General features: G+C 40.9%; 1 protein-coding gene across 2 annotated transcripts; it reads right to left on the bottom strand.

Moving 5' to 3' along the window:
* Nucleotides 1-2911: 2911 nt before the first annotated feature.
* Nucleotides 2912-8578, bottom strand: ADORA2A (adenosine A2a receptor). Of its 2 annotated transcripts, none has more exons than XM_073563759.1 (3): nt 8471-8578; nt 6490-7050; nt 2912-3865 (listed from the first exon to the last, which is right to left on the bottom strand). In XM_073563759.1, the coding sequence occupies exons 2-3, from the start codon at nt 6831-6833 to the stop codon at nt 3046-3048; spliced, it is 1164 nt and encodes a 387-aa protein (XP_073419860.1). In that variant the 5' UTR covers nt 6834-7050; nt 8471-8578; the 3' UTR covers nt 2912-3045. The 2 variants fall into 2 exon arrangements, with proteins under 2 accessions (XP_073419860.1, XP_073419861.1); XM_073563760.1 differs by lacking the exon at nt 8471-8578 and adding an exon at nt 7224-7335.
* Between the last annotated feature and the right edge of the window lie 7554 nt (nt 8579-16132).

A 16132-nucleotide genomic window follows, 5' to 3' on the forward strand; every position in this document is an offset into this window, starting at 1 on the left:
AGCACTTGAAGGTTCAACGTGCTCACCACACTTCTAGATAAGTTCATTGGAGGAGTCTAGTTTAAAAAATGGGGTCACTTGTGGGGGGTTTCCACTGTTTAGGCACATCAGGGACTCTCCAAACATGACATGGCATCCAATCTCAATTCAAGACAATTTTTGCGCTGAAAAAGTCAAATGGCTCTACTTCCCTTCCTTGCGCCCAAACAGTGGTTTTTCCCCATACATGGGGCATTGGCATGTTCAAGAGAAATTGCATTACAAATTTTGGAGTTCATTTTTTCCTGTTACTCTTGAGAGAATTAAAAAAAAAATAGTCCAGAGTTATAACCTCATAAAATGACAGTGGTCAGAATTGTAAAAATTGGCATGGTTATTAACGTGCAAATCACCTTCAGGGTGAAGAGGTTAAAGCTTTTGCTTTTTTTTGGGTCTTTACATGGTGGCATGGCTCGCAGGGTAATAACACCTCCCCAGAGAATAATGAGAGACACTCCCCCTTGGAAAAGACCATAAAAATTTGCACTAAATAACATGACGCATAATTAAATAACGTGACGCATAATTCTTTCAACCCATATGGCAGATTGAAAAAAATAAAATAATCAAAAACTGGAAAGGAAAACTCAGGGGAGTAGCAGGCATAAAATGATATCAAGAACTTTCACTCTTGACCTGGTAACAGGTCCTGTTTAAAGATACTATTGTGGCAGAGGCAGAAGCTCTAATATACTATGATAATAATGATATTTTTTTGAGGGGTGTACTTGTAACATACTCTATTTACACCATCTGAACAGTCATCATCTTGAATGCTGAGTAATAAAATGTGAAAGTCTATCATTGCCATTACACGAGTGCCAATTTTGCCTTAAAGGGAACCTGTCAGCAGGATTGTGAGGGTAACTACAGTGTCAGGTTGGTGCCGTTATACTGATTAAAATGATACTTTAGTTGATGAAATCCGTCTTGTGGTTGTTGTTTAATCTTTATTTGTAGTTTTCAGTTAATTAGATTTTAGGGCTCTGGGATGGGCCTGTGAGTGGGGCTTTATGTGGTGCTCTGATTACATATTCATCTGAATGGGCTTATGACAGGTCACTGATCCATCAATGAACCCCCTATTTTACACACTGTATATCTTATTGTTTGAAAAAAAAATTACATTCATCATGCAGGCGCTGGCGGCTGCACTGCAGCATGATCGGATCTGTAATATTAATATATTCATTTTATATAGTGATATAAATTTCTTGTGAAAAAACAATTTGCTCTACAAAATGGGCCACGCCTGTGCAGTAGCAGAATTCAGAAGGAGATAGATGCTACTGCTCTTGCACCACCACCATTTTGCTGGAGGAAAAAGAAAATTGTATCCACCAATATGGCGCTGGTGGCGCATGAGCAGTAGCATTTATCGGATCACAAAATGAATAAATGGATATTGGATAATGAATGTAATTTTTTTTTTTCATTTTCCCAAACAATAAGACATACAGTATATAAAATAGGCCGCAGGTCAGTGACTGATCAGTGAACTGTCATAAGCCATACAGCTGAATAACAAAGCAGAGCTCCACATGAAGACCCCCCACAGGCCGCCTCACAGAACGAGAGTCTCAGTAACTGAAAATTGAAAATAAAAATTAAACAACAACCACAAGACGGATTTCATCAACCAAGGTATAATTTTAATCAGTATAATGGTGCCAACATGACAGTGTCTGAAGGTTACTCAGCAAAATACTGCTGACAGGTTAACTTTAATTAATAATTTTGTCTTAAAGGAGTGATCCAAAATGATTTTTTCCATCTTAAATGTCTCTATTTATTTTAATAATATAATAGATTTTATCTAATATGGTTTAATTAAAAAGTCCCTACCCTTCCCTCTCTAATTTAACTGCTTTATTTTTTTTTTCAACCTATTTCTGTTTCGATGACACTTCATTTGATAATCTCTAGTGCATGCTGGGATACTCAAATGGGGCAGAGGCTGTGGTCATTGCCATAATCCCTGTATCCACCCTGAAAAGAAGGTGATGACTATTTCAGGGGCTTATCTAGTCTCGTTTGACAATTCCAATGTATGCTCACTACAAGCTGCCTTATTACTGTGCAATATTCTTATCAGTGTACAGTGAAAGTGCACTGCCTTACTGGCACTAATGAGAAGTGAAGAACCAGCAACAGAGCAGAATATCAGTGCGCAATGTATGGAAAGAACGCGGCGAGCAGAGACCAGCCCCAGAAAGTGTTGTCTGTTTCGGAGGCGACGCTGGTCTCTAACTACCGTGTTTTTTCCCTTATAATGTGCACTGACAGTGTGCTGTGTTGCCTGTTCATCACTTCTCATCAGAGCTTGAGAGGGAGCGCACTGTCACTGTGCACCTAAAAGAATATTGCATAGTAAGAAGGGAGCTCGTACTAAGCATCCACTGGGATTCACAACCGACGCATGCTCAGTAAAGCAGGGACTAGCTCAGCCCCTGAAAAAGATATCACTGATGTAGCCTCTGACTCTTGTGACATCCAGTTCGAGGACCCCAACTTGCACTGGAGATTTTCAAACATCAAAACGGAAATAGGTAAAAAATAAAATAATTAGAGAGGAAAGGGGAAAGGACTATTTAATTAAACTATATTAGAAAAAACTATTATATTATTAAAATAAATAAAAGTGACATTTAGGATGAAAATCAATATTAATTTTGGACCACCTCTTTAAAGGATATACTATAGTAGAGGTCTACTATAACAAATAACATATTCAGTCATGAATAAACATACCATTGCTAGAAAATCTGAAAAAGTTTTTGACTGTGTATGTGTACAAATGCAGATCATTTTGGATATATAAATCCAAGGCTGCTTATAAGAACATTATTTGTTGAGGGGCAAAAACCACAACCACTTTGCAAATTAGTTTAATAAATAAATGAGTGTCAAAACAAATCTATGCAATGAAAAGTCAGCATAATCTTCATAATGAAAAGCCCACCACTGTCTCTGTTCACAACATGGAAATGTCGATGTTTAAAGTAATCAGGAATGTATCAGCTTTTCTTTCTGTTGATTTTCCATTTCTTGAATTGTTGTCCGGTCAACTTTTTCCCCAGTAGGATATCCATTTTGATGCCATGCTTCTTTCAACTTACAGCTACTTCCATTAATTTCCGAGCAGCCAGTAAAACTAGTCCGATTTATTCCTGACACTGCATCGGCTCCATATGTCAAAGATTTGCCACTAGCTGTACGTGTTTGAGAAGATTGTGCTTGACGAAAGATATGTTGGTGCAAGATCTTCCGAAATGTTTGGCGGAACTCACGTATGCGATAGGCATAGATTAATGGGTTCACCACTGAGTTAGCATGAGAAAATAAAATGGCAAAGTACATGAGTAAGAGTGGAGGGCGCAAGCAGTCCTTACAGAAGAGAGTGAAGCAGTTGATGATGTGTAGCGGCAACCAGCACACAGCAAATAGGCCCACAATAATTGCCAAAGACTTCGCAGCATGGACTTCACGCTGTAGTGTTGACCGTGAGCGTTCACCACAAGTCACTTTTAACTCAATCTGCTTTAGCTGGCGCCGGGCTGCCATGAAAATTCTCAAATAAATGCCCAACATGAGCAGTAATGGCACCAATACACAAGCAAAAAAATTATAATACACCATATAATCCATCGTCACAACGTTTTCAAATAGGCACTCTAACTGGGGGGGACTGCACCGAGATGAGTTTTCTGCTGCAAAATTCTTCTTGTTCCAGCCTAGCATGGGAGTAAGACCAATGATAAAAGACAGCAACCAGCAGACAGCAATGATCACGTTGGCTCTTCGACTGGTTACCAGACTGTTATATCTAAGAAGAGAAATGAGAACATAACTTAGGTATCTATAGAAAAGCCAACATTGGACTACACAGTATCACAAAAGAACAAGAATAAATGCTAGGTAACACTTAAAAACACAGATGTTGATACAATATATTAAAAAACAAGATGGGAGATAACACAGAAGTCAGGTCATAGAGGGGAGACAACCTGGGAATTCTGCCTGCCTTTTACAGAAATGGTAAAATCTTCCCTTCCGTGGGATAACAGCTGTTAGACTTCTGCTTCCATACTGAGGTGACAGTGTCTTACTAGACAAAAACATGGAAACTAACATCTGGCATGAAGTCACTGGGGACCTGCAAATGTATTGACTTCTCTTTGGCCAAAATTACTCCATATCTATATTTATGCAAATACATTTCAAAAAGTTATTCCCTACATTAAAAGGGATAGGTGAACCTTGGGGATCTGGCACGTTTGCTCATTTATGGACCTAATTAGTGGGCAGCTCTTGCACAAGCACATGGAGCCCACTACGTCCCCAATTTGCACTCATCTAAAAATCAATTCTTTTGGATTGCCTATGCATGTATGATTTTATTTAATAAGGGGAGGGGAAAAGGCACTTTAGGATCAAAGGATCAGGCATAATGAAATCCAACAAAGGCAAACAAGAGGGGACTGACTTCTCTCACATATTCAATTGTCAGTGGATCCAGGCTAAAACTTGTGGTTGGGCATCTAAATAGACATCTTTAATGATGGTTGCCAACAATGGAACCAAGTTTTAAAAAGTAGTGTGTATAGAGAGTACAAGGTACAACATTTATATATGTGGTGTGAAATGTGGTGGCAGGATTGGTTAATAAAGAGCAGTACAATATCATAAAAGGGAAATAATCTCTTAAAATAAAAAAAATGTAAATACAAATGGCTAAAGGAATGAATCCGTCATATGACCCGCACTCTAAGCTGTGAAGACAAACAAAGTGTATTATTCAGAATGACATGGTTGTAAAGAGAAATAGAGTGAGTTATATGGAAAGGTCATACTTTATTGGACAATAGTACCAGAAAGGCTATATGTAAGACTCGTATGCATGATATACATAGCAACTATAAAGAATTTACAAGAAACTCTATATGGAGCAATATGAATTTATGGGGGGAGGTCAAGAATATTTTAGTAAAAAAATGTGGCAAGAGGTTGGAATGGTGGGGGAATACAATAACATACTAGAATGTGAAGAGAAGACCCACCTAAATGTATCATCAGTAAATATGCATTATCTATAGCAAGGAGAAAGTTCTTATCATATAAACACCATAGAAGTGATGCTATAAAAGATGCTCGTCAAGGGAAATACGAAGTAAGCTAATATCACACACACATATTTAATGTGAACTGGATCACATTCTCCATTAGATCTTTCACCTTGTATAGTGCTCTATTTCATAACATATTTTATCATTTGGTTAATAGCAGTTAAAGAGGAATTGTCACAAGGTCAAAAGTTTCTATTTTGTGCTCTTATTCTATTCCCACTGTATTTTTCAATTTTTTTTAAGTCTGCCATACGGGTCCAGGTATATGGGTCTTTATATTTAATGCAAACTTTTATGACTTTTACCAAGAAGGCGTTGCTCAGAGGATTCTCTCGGGGCATTTCTTTGGGCAGTTCTGTATTACTGAGTGGACAACGATCTTTGGTGAAAACCATAAAAACTGGCACTAAATAAAACGATTCATATCTCTTGAACCATATTGTGGATAAAGAAAACAAAACTCAAAAACAGAATACTCAGGGGGACAACGGGAATGAAATAATAGTAAAACTGGATCCTTTTCACCTACTAGCGGGTCCTCTTTAAAGTGGTTTCCCACATACTAACATAATGGCTATGATATGCCATTACTTTTATGGGTAGAAGTTTAACTTATCGGACCCCCACTAATCCTGAAAATAGAGGGGAAGCACTACTAGAGTAAAGTTGCATCTCCTTTTCATTTATCCTTGAAAAATGACACTCCAATTCCCTTGGATGGGCACCTAACCCAGAAGAAGGACATAAAGTGATAGCATATTTTAGCGATCCCATGAATCCACACAACCTCCTCCCGCCTGTTCTTCTTTTTAATGACCCTCCTGTATAGGGACATAACTGTAAGTCTGTTGTAGTCTTTGATAGGATCTATTAGACAGAATTATCCTCGTCTGCCAAGTTATTAAGATTTCTTTTCAACTTTTCTTTGTTAATGTTTATTTTTTGGATGATAGCCACTATGGTTGCCATTACACCTCCAACAACTCTTCCCATGTATGTGCATGACTACGGTATATGAGAGAGGGATGCATGACAGTAGGACAAGGCAAATTTATGTTCAGAAATCTAGTAGAGATGAGCGGAGAGTATGATGGTCGTCATATTAGTTGCAAAACCAGAAAATTATTTAAGAAATTGATGATCAAAATTTTTGACATCTCATGGACTATCCGTGTACTGAAGATTATTTTTTTTGGGATGCTCTTGAAGGCATCTAACTAGATAGATGCATTATCATATGGATGCTTTTTAGAAACCATACCAAGGAAATAGGTAGCTTATAGCTTATTAAAGTGAATCTAGAAGTTTCGGAAAGTTTCCTTACCTGAGAGGTATGCGAATAGCAATGTAACGATCTGCAGCGATCGCCAGGAGACTGAAAATGGAACTCTGCGTCAGCACCAAAACGAAGCAAGCAATGAAGAGACAGGCATGGAAGGTAGCACAAAATCCAGTGCTAATTGCAATAGCAAATGGAATAGCAAGCACCCCAACAGCAATATCTGCTGCAGCCAGCGATACCACAAAATAATTAGTTGCGTTCTGTAAATTGCTGTTGATGTACACAGCCCAGCACACCAGCACATTGCCAAGAATGGACAAAATGGCAATGACCACCTCTAGCACTATGTAAATCAGGTCCTCTGTCTTGAACCCCGCTTTTAACATGGTGATGTTGGCATGGAGTAAAGCAGTGTTGGTGCCTCATCAGTCATTTCTGCAGCAGCTCACTTTTTTGTAGTACACCGGTGATATTCAGGCATTGGTCGGCTATTGTTGCGTTGTTTTAGTAATTTAACAATGGGAGCCTTTAGAGTCATCTTTGATCAAAATCCACAGGCAGTCCATAATGGTGGAGGAGGTACAATGCAGAAGAGCCAAATTCCTGCCAGAGAAAGGATTACTGTTAGTAACATGAGAATACTCCATGTACAGTGTATAAGAGTATTAAATACTCAAAGAACATGTGGTAATACAATAATAGTATAATAATATAAGGTTTATAATTACATCACAAACAATGAGAACAGGAAATAAGCGTATTATCGATCTATTTACACAATGAATCAAGCGACAGCTGCCAGGTCCCGTCATTTGTAAAAGGAGGCTGAATAGCCGTAGTATAGCCGCTCGTAGATTTTAGAAGTGTTGGGGTTGTCTTTTCATGTTCACATGCTCGCTAGTTTTAACCAAACCTTATCAGTATACGCCACTCATACACCCCCAGCTCTGTGACAAGTGCACAACACAGATATACTATGTGTCATCAGGGGCCCGAGGGTCACAAAAATATATCACTTCACCCAGTGCGGCCCACGGTGACACACCCAACCCACCCAACAACATAAACAACCCACATCAATGTATCTAGTGATGAATTAGAAAAAAAAACAATGGATAGGGTTAGCGTGGGCAAAACTAAGCGTGAAGCATTGCTTTCTAGGTTGGATGTGGATCTTCTACCATACAGTCAGTGCCTGGTGGTAATGATTAGGTAGAACAGGCCTTTTGCATACAAATGAATGCTTTGAACACAGGACTGCCTAAGAAACAATAGACTGAACCACAGATAAGAACTAAACCCAAGATGACCTCTCTTCTTGTGAGGAGTAACGTTTGGACAATTATAGGTGTCCTACATAAAGCATCTCCTATACACTATAGGTTATTGTGCGCAGAACTCACTGCAATTGTCTATATGGAACATTTTATGATCATGCCTATTAACTGTATGCTACCATACATTTTCCGCTTGGGCTTTAACACTTTTAGTCTTTACAATGTACAGTGCTGTAGAAGGTACTAGAACTCTTTAAAATCAATAGTAACACTGATGGCAAGAAGTCAGATGGAAACTATCACCCATTTGTCAAAACTTTCCTATTCGAACAATGAATGCTAACTATACGATTTACCCAGAACATCATCTTCTGCATTAACCCATGTGCCCAAACCATTATTATCACGTTTCCAGTTTCATCAATCATTTCCCTATCCCCTACCCAAAACCAAATTATCTATCACTACAATCTGATCCCCCCCCCCCAATAACATTTATTAAAAGAAGAAAAACAGAAAGTTATTACAGAGCAGAAGCTCCAGCATCTGAAGGAATAAGAGTCAATAGAGCTGGTACTGTAGACGGTGATTCATACATCTATGTAACCCTAATTCACCCTGTCTATATCGACCCTGTGAACCGTATGAGGACAGCCCTTTATGTTCAATCTTATACTTCAGTCCTTACGTAAAACTGTAGGCACCCAGCCATAGATCTCTGCACCAAGTCACACACAGCTTCTTACCTTTCTGGGGAAACCCTGTGCACAGTATACAGTAATAGGGTATCTCTATAGTGGCCAGTCCAGAGTACTCCTCATCTTCGCTCTTGCCACTGCAGGCTTTCCCCAAAGTGTGGTGTCTCCACCTCCCCTGCTCTGACTCCCTCCATCCCCCTGCAGCTTCCTCCCTCCTGCCAGTCATTCTCACACACCTCTTCTCGCTCACACACATGCAAATCCAGTTTCCTATGACAATGTGTGTATGTTCAGCACTGACTTTTCTAAAAAGTAATGTATGTTTTTCCTTACCTTCATACCCTGCATTCTTTTGACCCTTACCATGACCCCCATTTCCACATTTCATCTAGTGAAATTTTATCATTGCAGCATTATTTATTCATGTATCGAAATCTGCATGTAAACCGAGCAGATGCGTGAAGATCTCAGATCCCCAAGTCTCACAGATCATGTAGGTCACATGCAAGGTTTTCACTTCCTACATGTTCTATAGAAAACTAGACAGAAATGACTAGTGTGCGAGAAGTAATGATATTCTGACGCTCTCAATTTTTGCAAGATTTTTGCATCTTTGCTATTCTCTGTCCTTTTAGCTTTTGGTCATTTTTGTTATATTTGCTTGAGTTCACAACATGATGGATCCCCAACTTTGGCTCTCCTGCTCAGAAGGAACTACAATTCCCAGGATTCCGTTGCAGGAACCATGTGTTGAATATGTTTACGGACAGGTTGAAGAACAGGGCAGAACGTGTGTCGCACGTTAGCTGCATGACAACAATTGTCAGACAAGTCACCCAACCAAAAACATTTGTGCGACTCGCTGTTGCATGACTATTCTAGAGTTGAGATATTATTGTAAAAAAAATGCCAAATCACATGCAGCTTGGATTCAAGTCTGTAGCAAATGCATTAAGCTTATCGTATAGCACCACCATATCCAGCAGCGCTTTACTGATATTGGCATCGCTGTCCCCATTGGGGCTCACAATCTATATTCCCTATCAGTACATGTCTTTGGAGCATGGGAAGAAACAGAAGGAAACCCACAAGAAGCACAGGGAGAACATACACACTCCTTGCAGATGTTGCCATTAGGTGAGATTTAAACCCAGGACCCCAGAGCTGCAAACCACTGAGCCACCGTGCTGTGTAAGTAAGTGATCTGTGACTTTTGACCAGAGAATGAAAATCCAACACATTTGGAATATTTGCAACTGTGGGTCGCAAACACAAACAGATGAAAGCCCCTGAGCAAGAACAATATATGGGCCCTTTGCAGTACAATAGCTCAACTTAATGTACAACTCCCCCTGATTTGGAGGTAGGTGCCACTTGGCTGCACAAATGGTATTTCTGTAATGGAGGGACAGGACTGTAGTCATGACCTGAATTACTGCTATATTCATGTCCAGTCTTTCCCCTACAGAAAGATGTAGTGTTCTCTTCTGCATACCTGCATCTTCAGGATCAGCTTCCTCTGGACACTTCCCAGGCGATAACGGTCCCTCTTCCAGGTGACCCCAGCAATGGAGACACAGTCCGAGTTAACTTTAACACTTTCTTTGCTGAGTATTTCACACGTTACATCCACAGCAGGTACATTGTGACATTTGCTTGTTTCCTCATCTTTCTCTTTCTGGCTCTTACTTCTGTGCAGTACACGCCCGGACCGGACCGTGCTAGACTGCTCCCCAGTTCCTTCCTGGCCTAACCTTGCCATGATGACAATTCCTTCTGCCTGTTTCGCCCCAGACTCAAAATCATCAATCACCAGGTTTGGCTGCCTCTGGTAAAGCATCCGGCCCGTCTGTGCCAAACTCGTCGACATCCCAGCTTCCTTCATTGCAGTTGTCCAGCCGACTCCTGCCTTAAAAGCATCGGCCTAGGCGACAAGTTGCCACATCTTTCCGTTTCTGTACTGGCCCAGTGCAATGACACACAGTGGCCGTGGGTAACGTGGGCTGCAGCACTTAAACATTGCGTGGCTGCCAAGCTGTCCTGGCCTATAGCCCATGTGGACACTATGTTATGGCGTCCTGGCCCCATCTGACCTAACTTCCTACGAGGTGCCCGCTTACTAGCCAGCAGTCCCTCCTACACTTAACCCTCTATGAACGTCCCATCAGCTATACCTATAGAGTCCACTAGTATGGCCCTATCTAGTAGCCCGCAACAGAACTACATTTACCCATGACTATATAAACTATACACTAAAGTGCCCTTCTCTAATGTCCCCAAGAGGATGCACTAACTTACCCTAGCTGTACATGCACAACAAGCACATTATATTATGCAATAATATAATACAGAAACACAAGACAATATGTTACAACTTTCTACACAATGATAAGACATACATGTGGCAATACCATTAAAGACTAGCAATAATACATATTTCTATGTAGCAGTACAGCAGACGTTAATCATAAACATTATAACTTAGCAATATATACACAATAACATAGGAGGGGCAATCTGAGGAAGGGCAGCAAGAATGACATCATATCTCCCTCCCTTACATTTCCACCACTAGATAGAGATTTACAGTTGTGGCCAAAAGTATTGTCACCCCTGCAAATCTGTCAGATAATACTCAGTTTCTTCCTGAAAATGATTGCAAACACAAATTCTTTGGTATTATTATCTTCATTTAATTTGTCATAAATGAAAAAACACAAAAAGAATTGTCCTAAAGCCAAATTGGATATAATTCCACACCAAACATAAAAAAGAGGGTGGACAAAAGTATTGGCAATGTTCGAAAAATCATGTGATGCTTCTCTAATTTGTGTAATTAACAGCACCTGTAACTTACCTGTGGCACCTAACAGGTGTTGGCAATAACTAAATCACACTTGCAGCCAGTTGACATGGATTAAAGTTGACTCAACCTCTGTCCTGTGTCCTTGTGTGTACCATATTGAGCATGGAGAAAAGAAAGAATACCAAAGAACTGTCTGAGGACTTGAGAAACCAAATTGTGAGGAAGAATGAGCAATCTCAAGGCCACAAGTCCATCTCCAAAGACCAGAATGTTCCTGTGTCTACCGTGCACAGTGTCATCAAGAAGTTTAAAGCCCATGGCACTATGGCTAACCTCCCTAGATGTGGACGGAAAAGAAAAATTGACAAGAGATTTCAACGCAAGATTGTGCGGATGTTGGATAAAGAACCTCGACTAACATCCAAACAAGTTCAAGGTGCCCTGCAGTCCGTGGGTACAATAGTGTCAACCCGTACTATCCGTCGGCGTCTGAATGAAAAGGGACTGTATGGTAGGAGACCCAGGAAGACCCCACTTCTTTCCCCGAGACATAAAAATGCCAGGCTGGAGTTTGCCAAAACTTACCTGAAAAAGCCTAAAACGTTTTGGAAGAATGTTCTCTGGTCAGATGAGACAAAAGTAGAGCTTTTTGGGCAAAGGCATCAACATAGAGTTTACAGGAGAAAAAAAGAGGCATTCAAAGAAAAGAACACGATCCCTACAGTCAAACATGGTGGAGGTTCCCTGATGCTTTGGGGTTGTTTTGCTGCCTCTGGCACTGGACTGCTTGACCGTGTGCATGGCATTATGAAGTCTGAAGACTACCAACAAATTTTGCAGCATAATGTAGGGCCCAGTGTGAGAAAGCTGGGTCTCCCTCAGAGGTCATGGGTCTTCCAGCAGGACAATGACCCAAAACATACTTCAAAAAGCACTAGAAAATGATTTGAGAGAAAGCACTGGAGACTTCTAAGGTGGCCAGCAATGAGTCCAGACCTGAATGCCATAGAAGACCTGTGGAGAGATCTAAAAATGGCAGTTTGGAGAAGGCACCCTTCAAATATCAGGGACCTGGAGCAGTTTGCCAAAGAAGAATGGTCTAAAATTCCAGCAGAGCATTGTAAGAAACTCATTGATGGATACCGGAAGCGGTTGGTCGCAGTTATTTTGGCTAAAGGTTGTGCAACCAAGTATTAGGCTGAGGGTGCCAATACTTTTATCTGGCCCATTTTTGGAGTTTTGTGTGAAATGATCAATGTTTTGCTTTTTGCTTCATTCTCTTTTGGGTTTTTTCATTTAACCCCTTAACGACCAGGGGTATTTTTGGTTTTACATTTTCATTTTTCCCTCCCCTTCTTTCCAGAGCCATAACTTTTTTAATTTTCCGTTTATATGGCCATGTGAGGGCTTATTTTTTGCGGGACGAGTTGTACTTTTAAATGACATCATTGGTTTTACCATATCGTGTACTCGAAAACGGGAAAAAAATTCCAAGTGCGGTGAAATTGCAAAAAAAAGTGCAATCCCACACTTGTTTTTTGCTTGGCTTTTTTGTTAGGTTCACTAGATGCTAAATCTGACCTACCATTATGATTCTCCAGGTCATTACGAGTTCATAGACACCAAACATGTCTATGTCCTCTTTTATCTAAGTGGTGAAAAAAAATTCCAAAGTTTGCTAAAAAAAAAAAAAAAAAAAAATTGCGCAATTTTCTGAGACCCGTAGCGTCTCCATTTTTCATGATCTGGGGTCGGGTGAGGGCTTATTTTTTCCGTGCCGGACTGACGTTTTTAATGACACCACTTTTGTGCAGATACGTTCTTTTGATCGCCCGTTATTGCATTTTAATGCAATGTCTTGGTGACCAAAAAAACGTAATTCTGGCGTTTTGAATTTTTTTCTCGCTACGCCGTTTAGCGATCGGGTTAATGCTTTTTTTTATTGATAGATCGGGCAATTCTGAACGCGGCGATACCTAATATGTGTATGTGGGATTTTTTTTTTACTGTTTTATTTTGATTGGGGCGAAAGGGGGGTGATTTGAACTTTTAGGTTTTTTTAATTTTTTTTTATTTTTAAACATTTTTTTTTTTTTTTACTTTTGGCATGCTTCAATAGCCTCCATAGGAGGCTAGAAGCTTGCACAACCCGATTGGCTCTGCTACATATGGGCGATGAGCAGATCGCCCATATGTAGCAGATTTACTGCTGTGCTTTCAGCGCCGACCACCGGGTGGCGCTGAAAGCCTTATGCCTGGAACAACCATAGAGGTCTCATAGAGACCTCTGGTTGTCCAGGCAATGTGACGCCGACCCCCGATCACATGACAGGGTCGGCGATGACGTCATTTCCGGCCCGGCGGCCGGAAATTCTATTTAAATGCCCGCTGTCAGCTTTGACAGAGGCATTTAACTAGTTAATAGGCACGGGTGGACGGCGATTCCGCTCGCGCCTATTGCGGGCACATATCAGCTGTTCATAACAGCTGACATGTCCCGGCTTTGATGCGGGCTCAGCGCCGGAGCCCTCATCAAAGCAGGGGAAATGTCTGATGACGGACTGTGTCCGTCATTGGACATTAAGGGGTTAAGACAAATTAAATGAAGATAATAACACCAAAGAATTTGTGTTTGCAATAATTTTCAGGAAGAAACTGAGTATTATCTGACAGAATTGCAGGAGTGTTAATACTTTTGGCCACAACTGTATATAGTGCTTGACATACCATTTTTGCAACCTGTGCAGCCTAGAAGTACCTACCTCCAAAGCAGGGAGAGTTTTACAGTTTATATATATATATATATATATATATATATATATATATATATATACAGGGGCTAGCTGGCACTTTTCAGCCTGGGGGACAATCACAAGGCAGTGGCCCTCCAGTTGTGGTGCTTTTGCCCTGCTTATCTCTGGCCGCTGCATTAAAGCAGCAGAGATGACAGGCTTTAATAATAGGCTGGTACATAGATATGGGAAAAGAATGGAGCTTGCTGAATATATATGAGAGCAGAACCAAGCTTGCTGCCTACATAGATACTGTAACAGAAGCAAGCTGACTACATAGACAGGAGACCGGAACCAAGATTGCTACGTAGATAGGGAAATTGACTGGAGCTTACTACAGAGATATGGGAGCAGAACCAAGCTTTCTACAGAGATATGGGAAAGGAATGGAGCTTACTACAGAGATATGGGAACAGAGCGGAGCTTATTACAGAGATATGGGGGCAGAACCGAGTTTACTACAGAGATATGGGAGCAGAACAGAGATTACTGCAGAGATAAGGGAGCAGAATCAAGCTTGCTGCCTACATAAATACTGTAACAGAAGCAAGCTGACTACAGAGATATGGAAGCAGAACCGAGCTTACTACAGAGATATGGGAAAAGAACAGGGCTTACTCCAGAGATATGGGAGCAGAACTGAGCTTACTCCAGAGATATGGGAACAGAAAGGAGCTTACTACAGAAATAAAGGAGTAGAACCGAGCTTACTACAGAGATATGGGAGCAGAACCAGGCTTACTACAAAGATATGGGAGCAGAACCAAGCTTACTGCAGAGATAAGGGAGCAGAACCGAGCTTACTACAGAGATATGGGAGCAGAACCAAGCTTACTACAGAGATATGGGAGGAGAACCGAGCTTACTACAGAGATATTGGGGCAGAACAGAGCTTACTCCAGAGATATGGGAGCAGAACGGAGCTTATTCTAGAGATTTTGGAGCAGAACCAAGCTTGCTACAGAGGTATGGGAGCAGAACAGAGCTTACTGCAGAGATAAGAGAGCAGAATCAAGCTTGCTGCCTACATAGATACTATAACAGAAGCAAGCTGACTACAGAGATATTGGAGCAGGATCGAGCTTACTAGAGAAATAAGGAAGCAGAACAGTGCTTACTATGTCTACTGCAAGATACAGAAACAGAACCAAGCTTACGGCATACATATTATACCAGAATCTAGATTACTACATTGATACAGTATCAGAACCAAGGTTACTGGTTAGATAAGGTACCATAACTGAGCTTACTTACAAACATACACACAACTCCAGAAACACGGACATGTAAACACACAGTATGCAGGGGCATTGCTAGGGTCCTTAAATATCGAGGGCCCAAGCCCCAAAGTGCATGTCGCCCCATAAGACCAACCTTTAGCCATTTAAAATAGCATGTATATATAATTACAGTATACCACTGTTGCTACCCAAAAACACACAATGTACAACGCTACGGGTGTTCGGTGGTGCGGGGGCTCCGTCGACATTTTGTGAAAGCCCCGAGCCCCCGCACTTCCATGGTTTACTATGCGGTGGACTCTGGCAAAATGGCTGCCGGGGGGCGGTGCATGTGCAGATGAATATCTCAGCACCAAGATCTCAGGAGATGAGATCTCAATGCCAAGATCTCCATCTGTGCATATGCCGCCTCCGGCAGCCATATTCCCGGAGTCCACCGCATAGTAAGGGTACGTGCACACGCTGCGGATTGCAGTGCGGATTTGGCAGCGCGGATTTTGTAAAATTTTAAGCACAATCATGATTAAGCTGTTTGCAAAACATGCTAGAAACAATATACAGTAATTACATCTATATGCACGATATTGTAACATGGTAATTTACGTTCCTGTTCCCTTATCAACCTGCTATTGCCAAGGCCACACATTGTCTTTTTCGGCTACCTTTATATCACACTCTTTGTTTTCTCTTGTTACCTGTTTAATTTTCCAAGGAGAAGATCCTATCAGCTTTACTCATTTCCATGATTCTGCCTTTAGGGAATATTCCTACAAAAGCATTCCACTCCATTGTATACAGCGCCTACTTGAAAGGGACAGCAGTAATTCAGCGTTCACTTTGGTGTTGGTGCTTCATTATATAAGGATGACCA

The sequence above is a fragment of the Dendrobates tinctorius genome, unplaced genomic scaffold, assembly GCF_039654945.1.
Source record: "Dendrobates tinctorius isolate UK_male_01 unplaced genomic scaffold, ASM3965494v1 ptg000397l, whole genome shotgun sequence".
Lineage (NCBI taxonomy): Eukaryota > Metazoa > Chordata > Amphibia > Anura > Dendrobatidae > Dendrobates > Dendrobates tinctorius.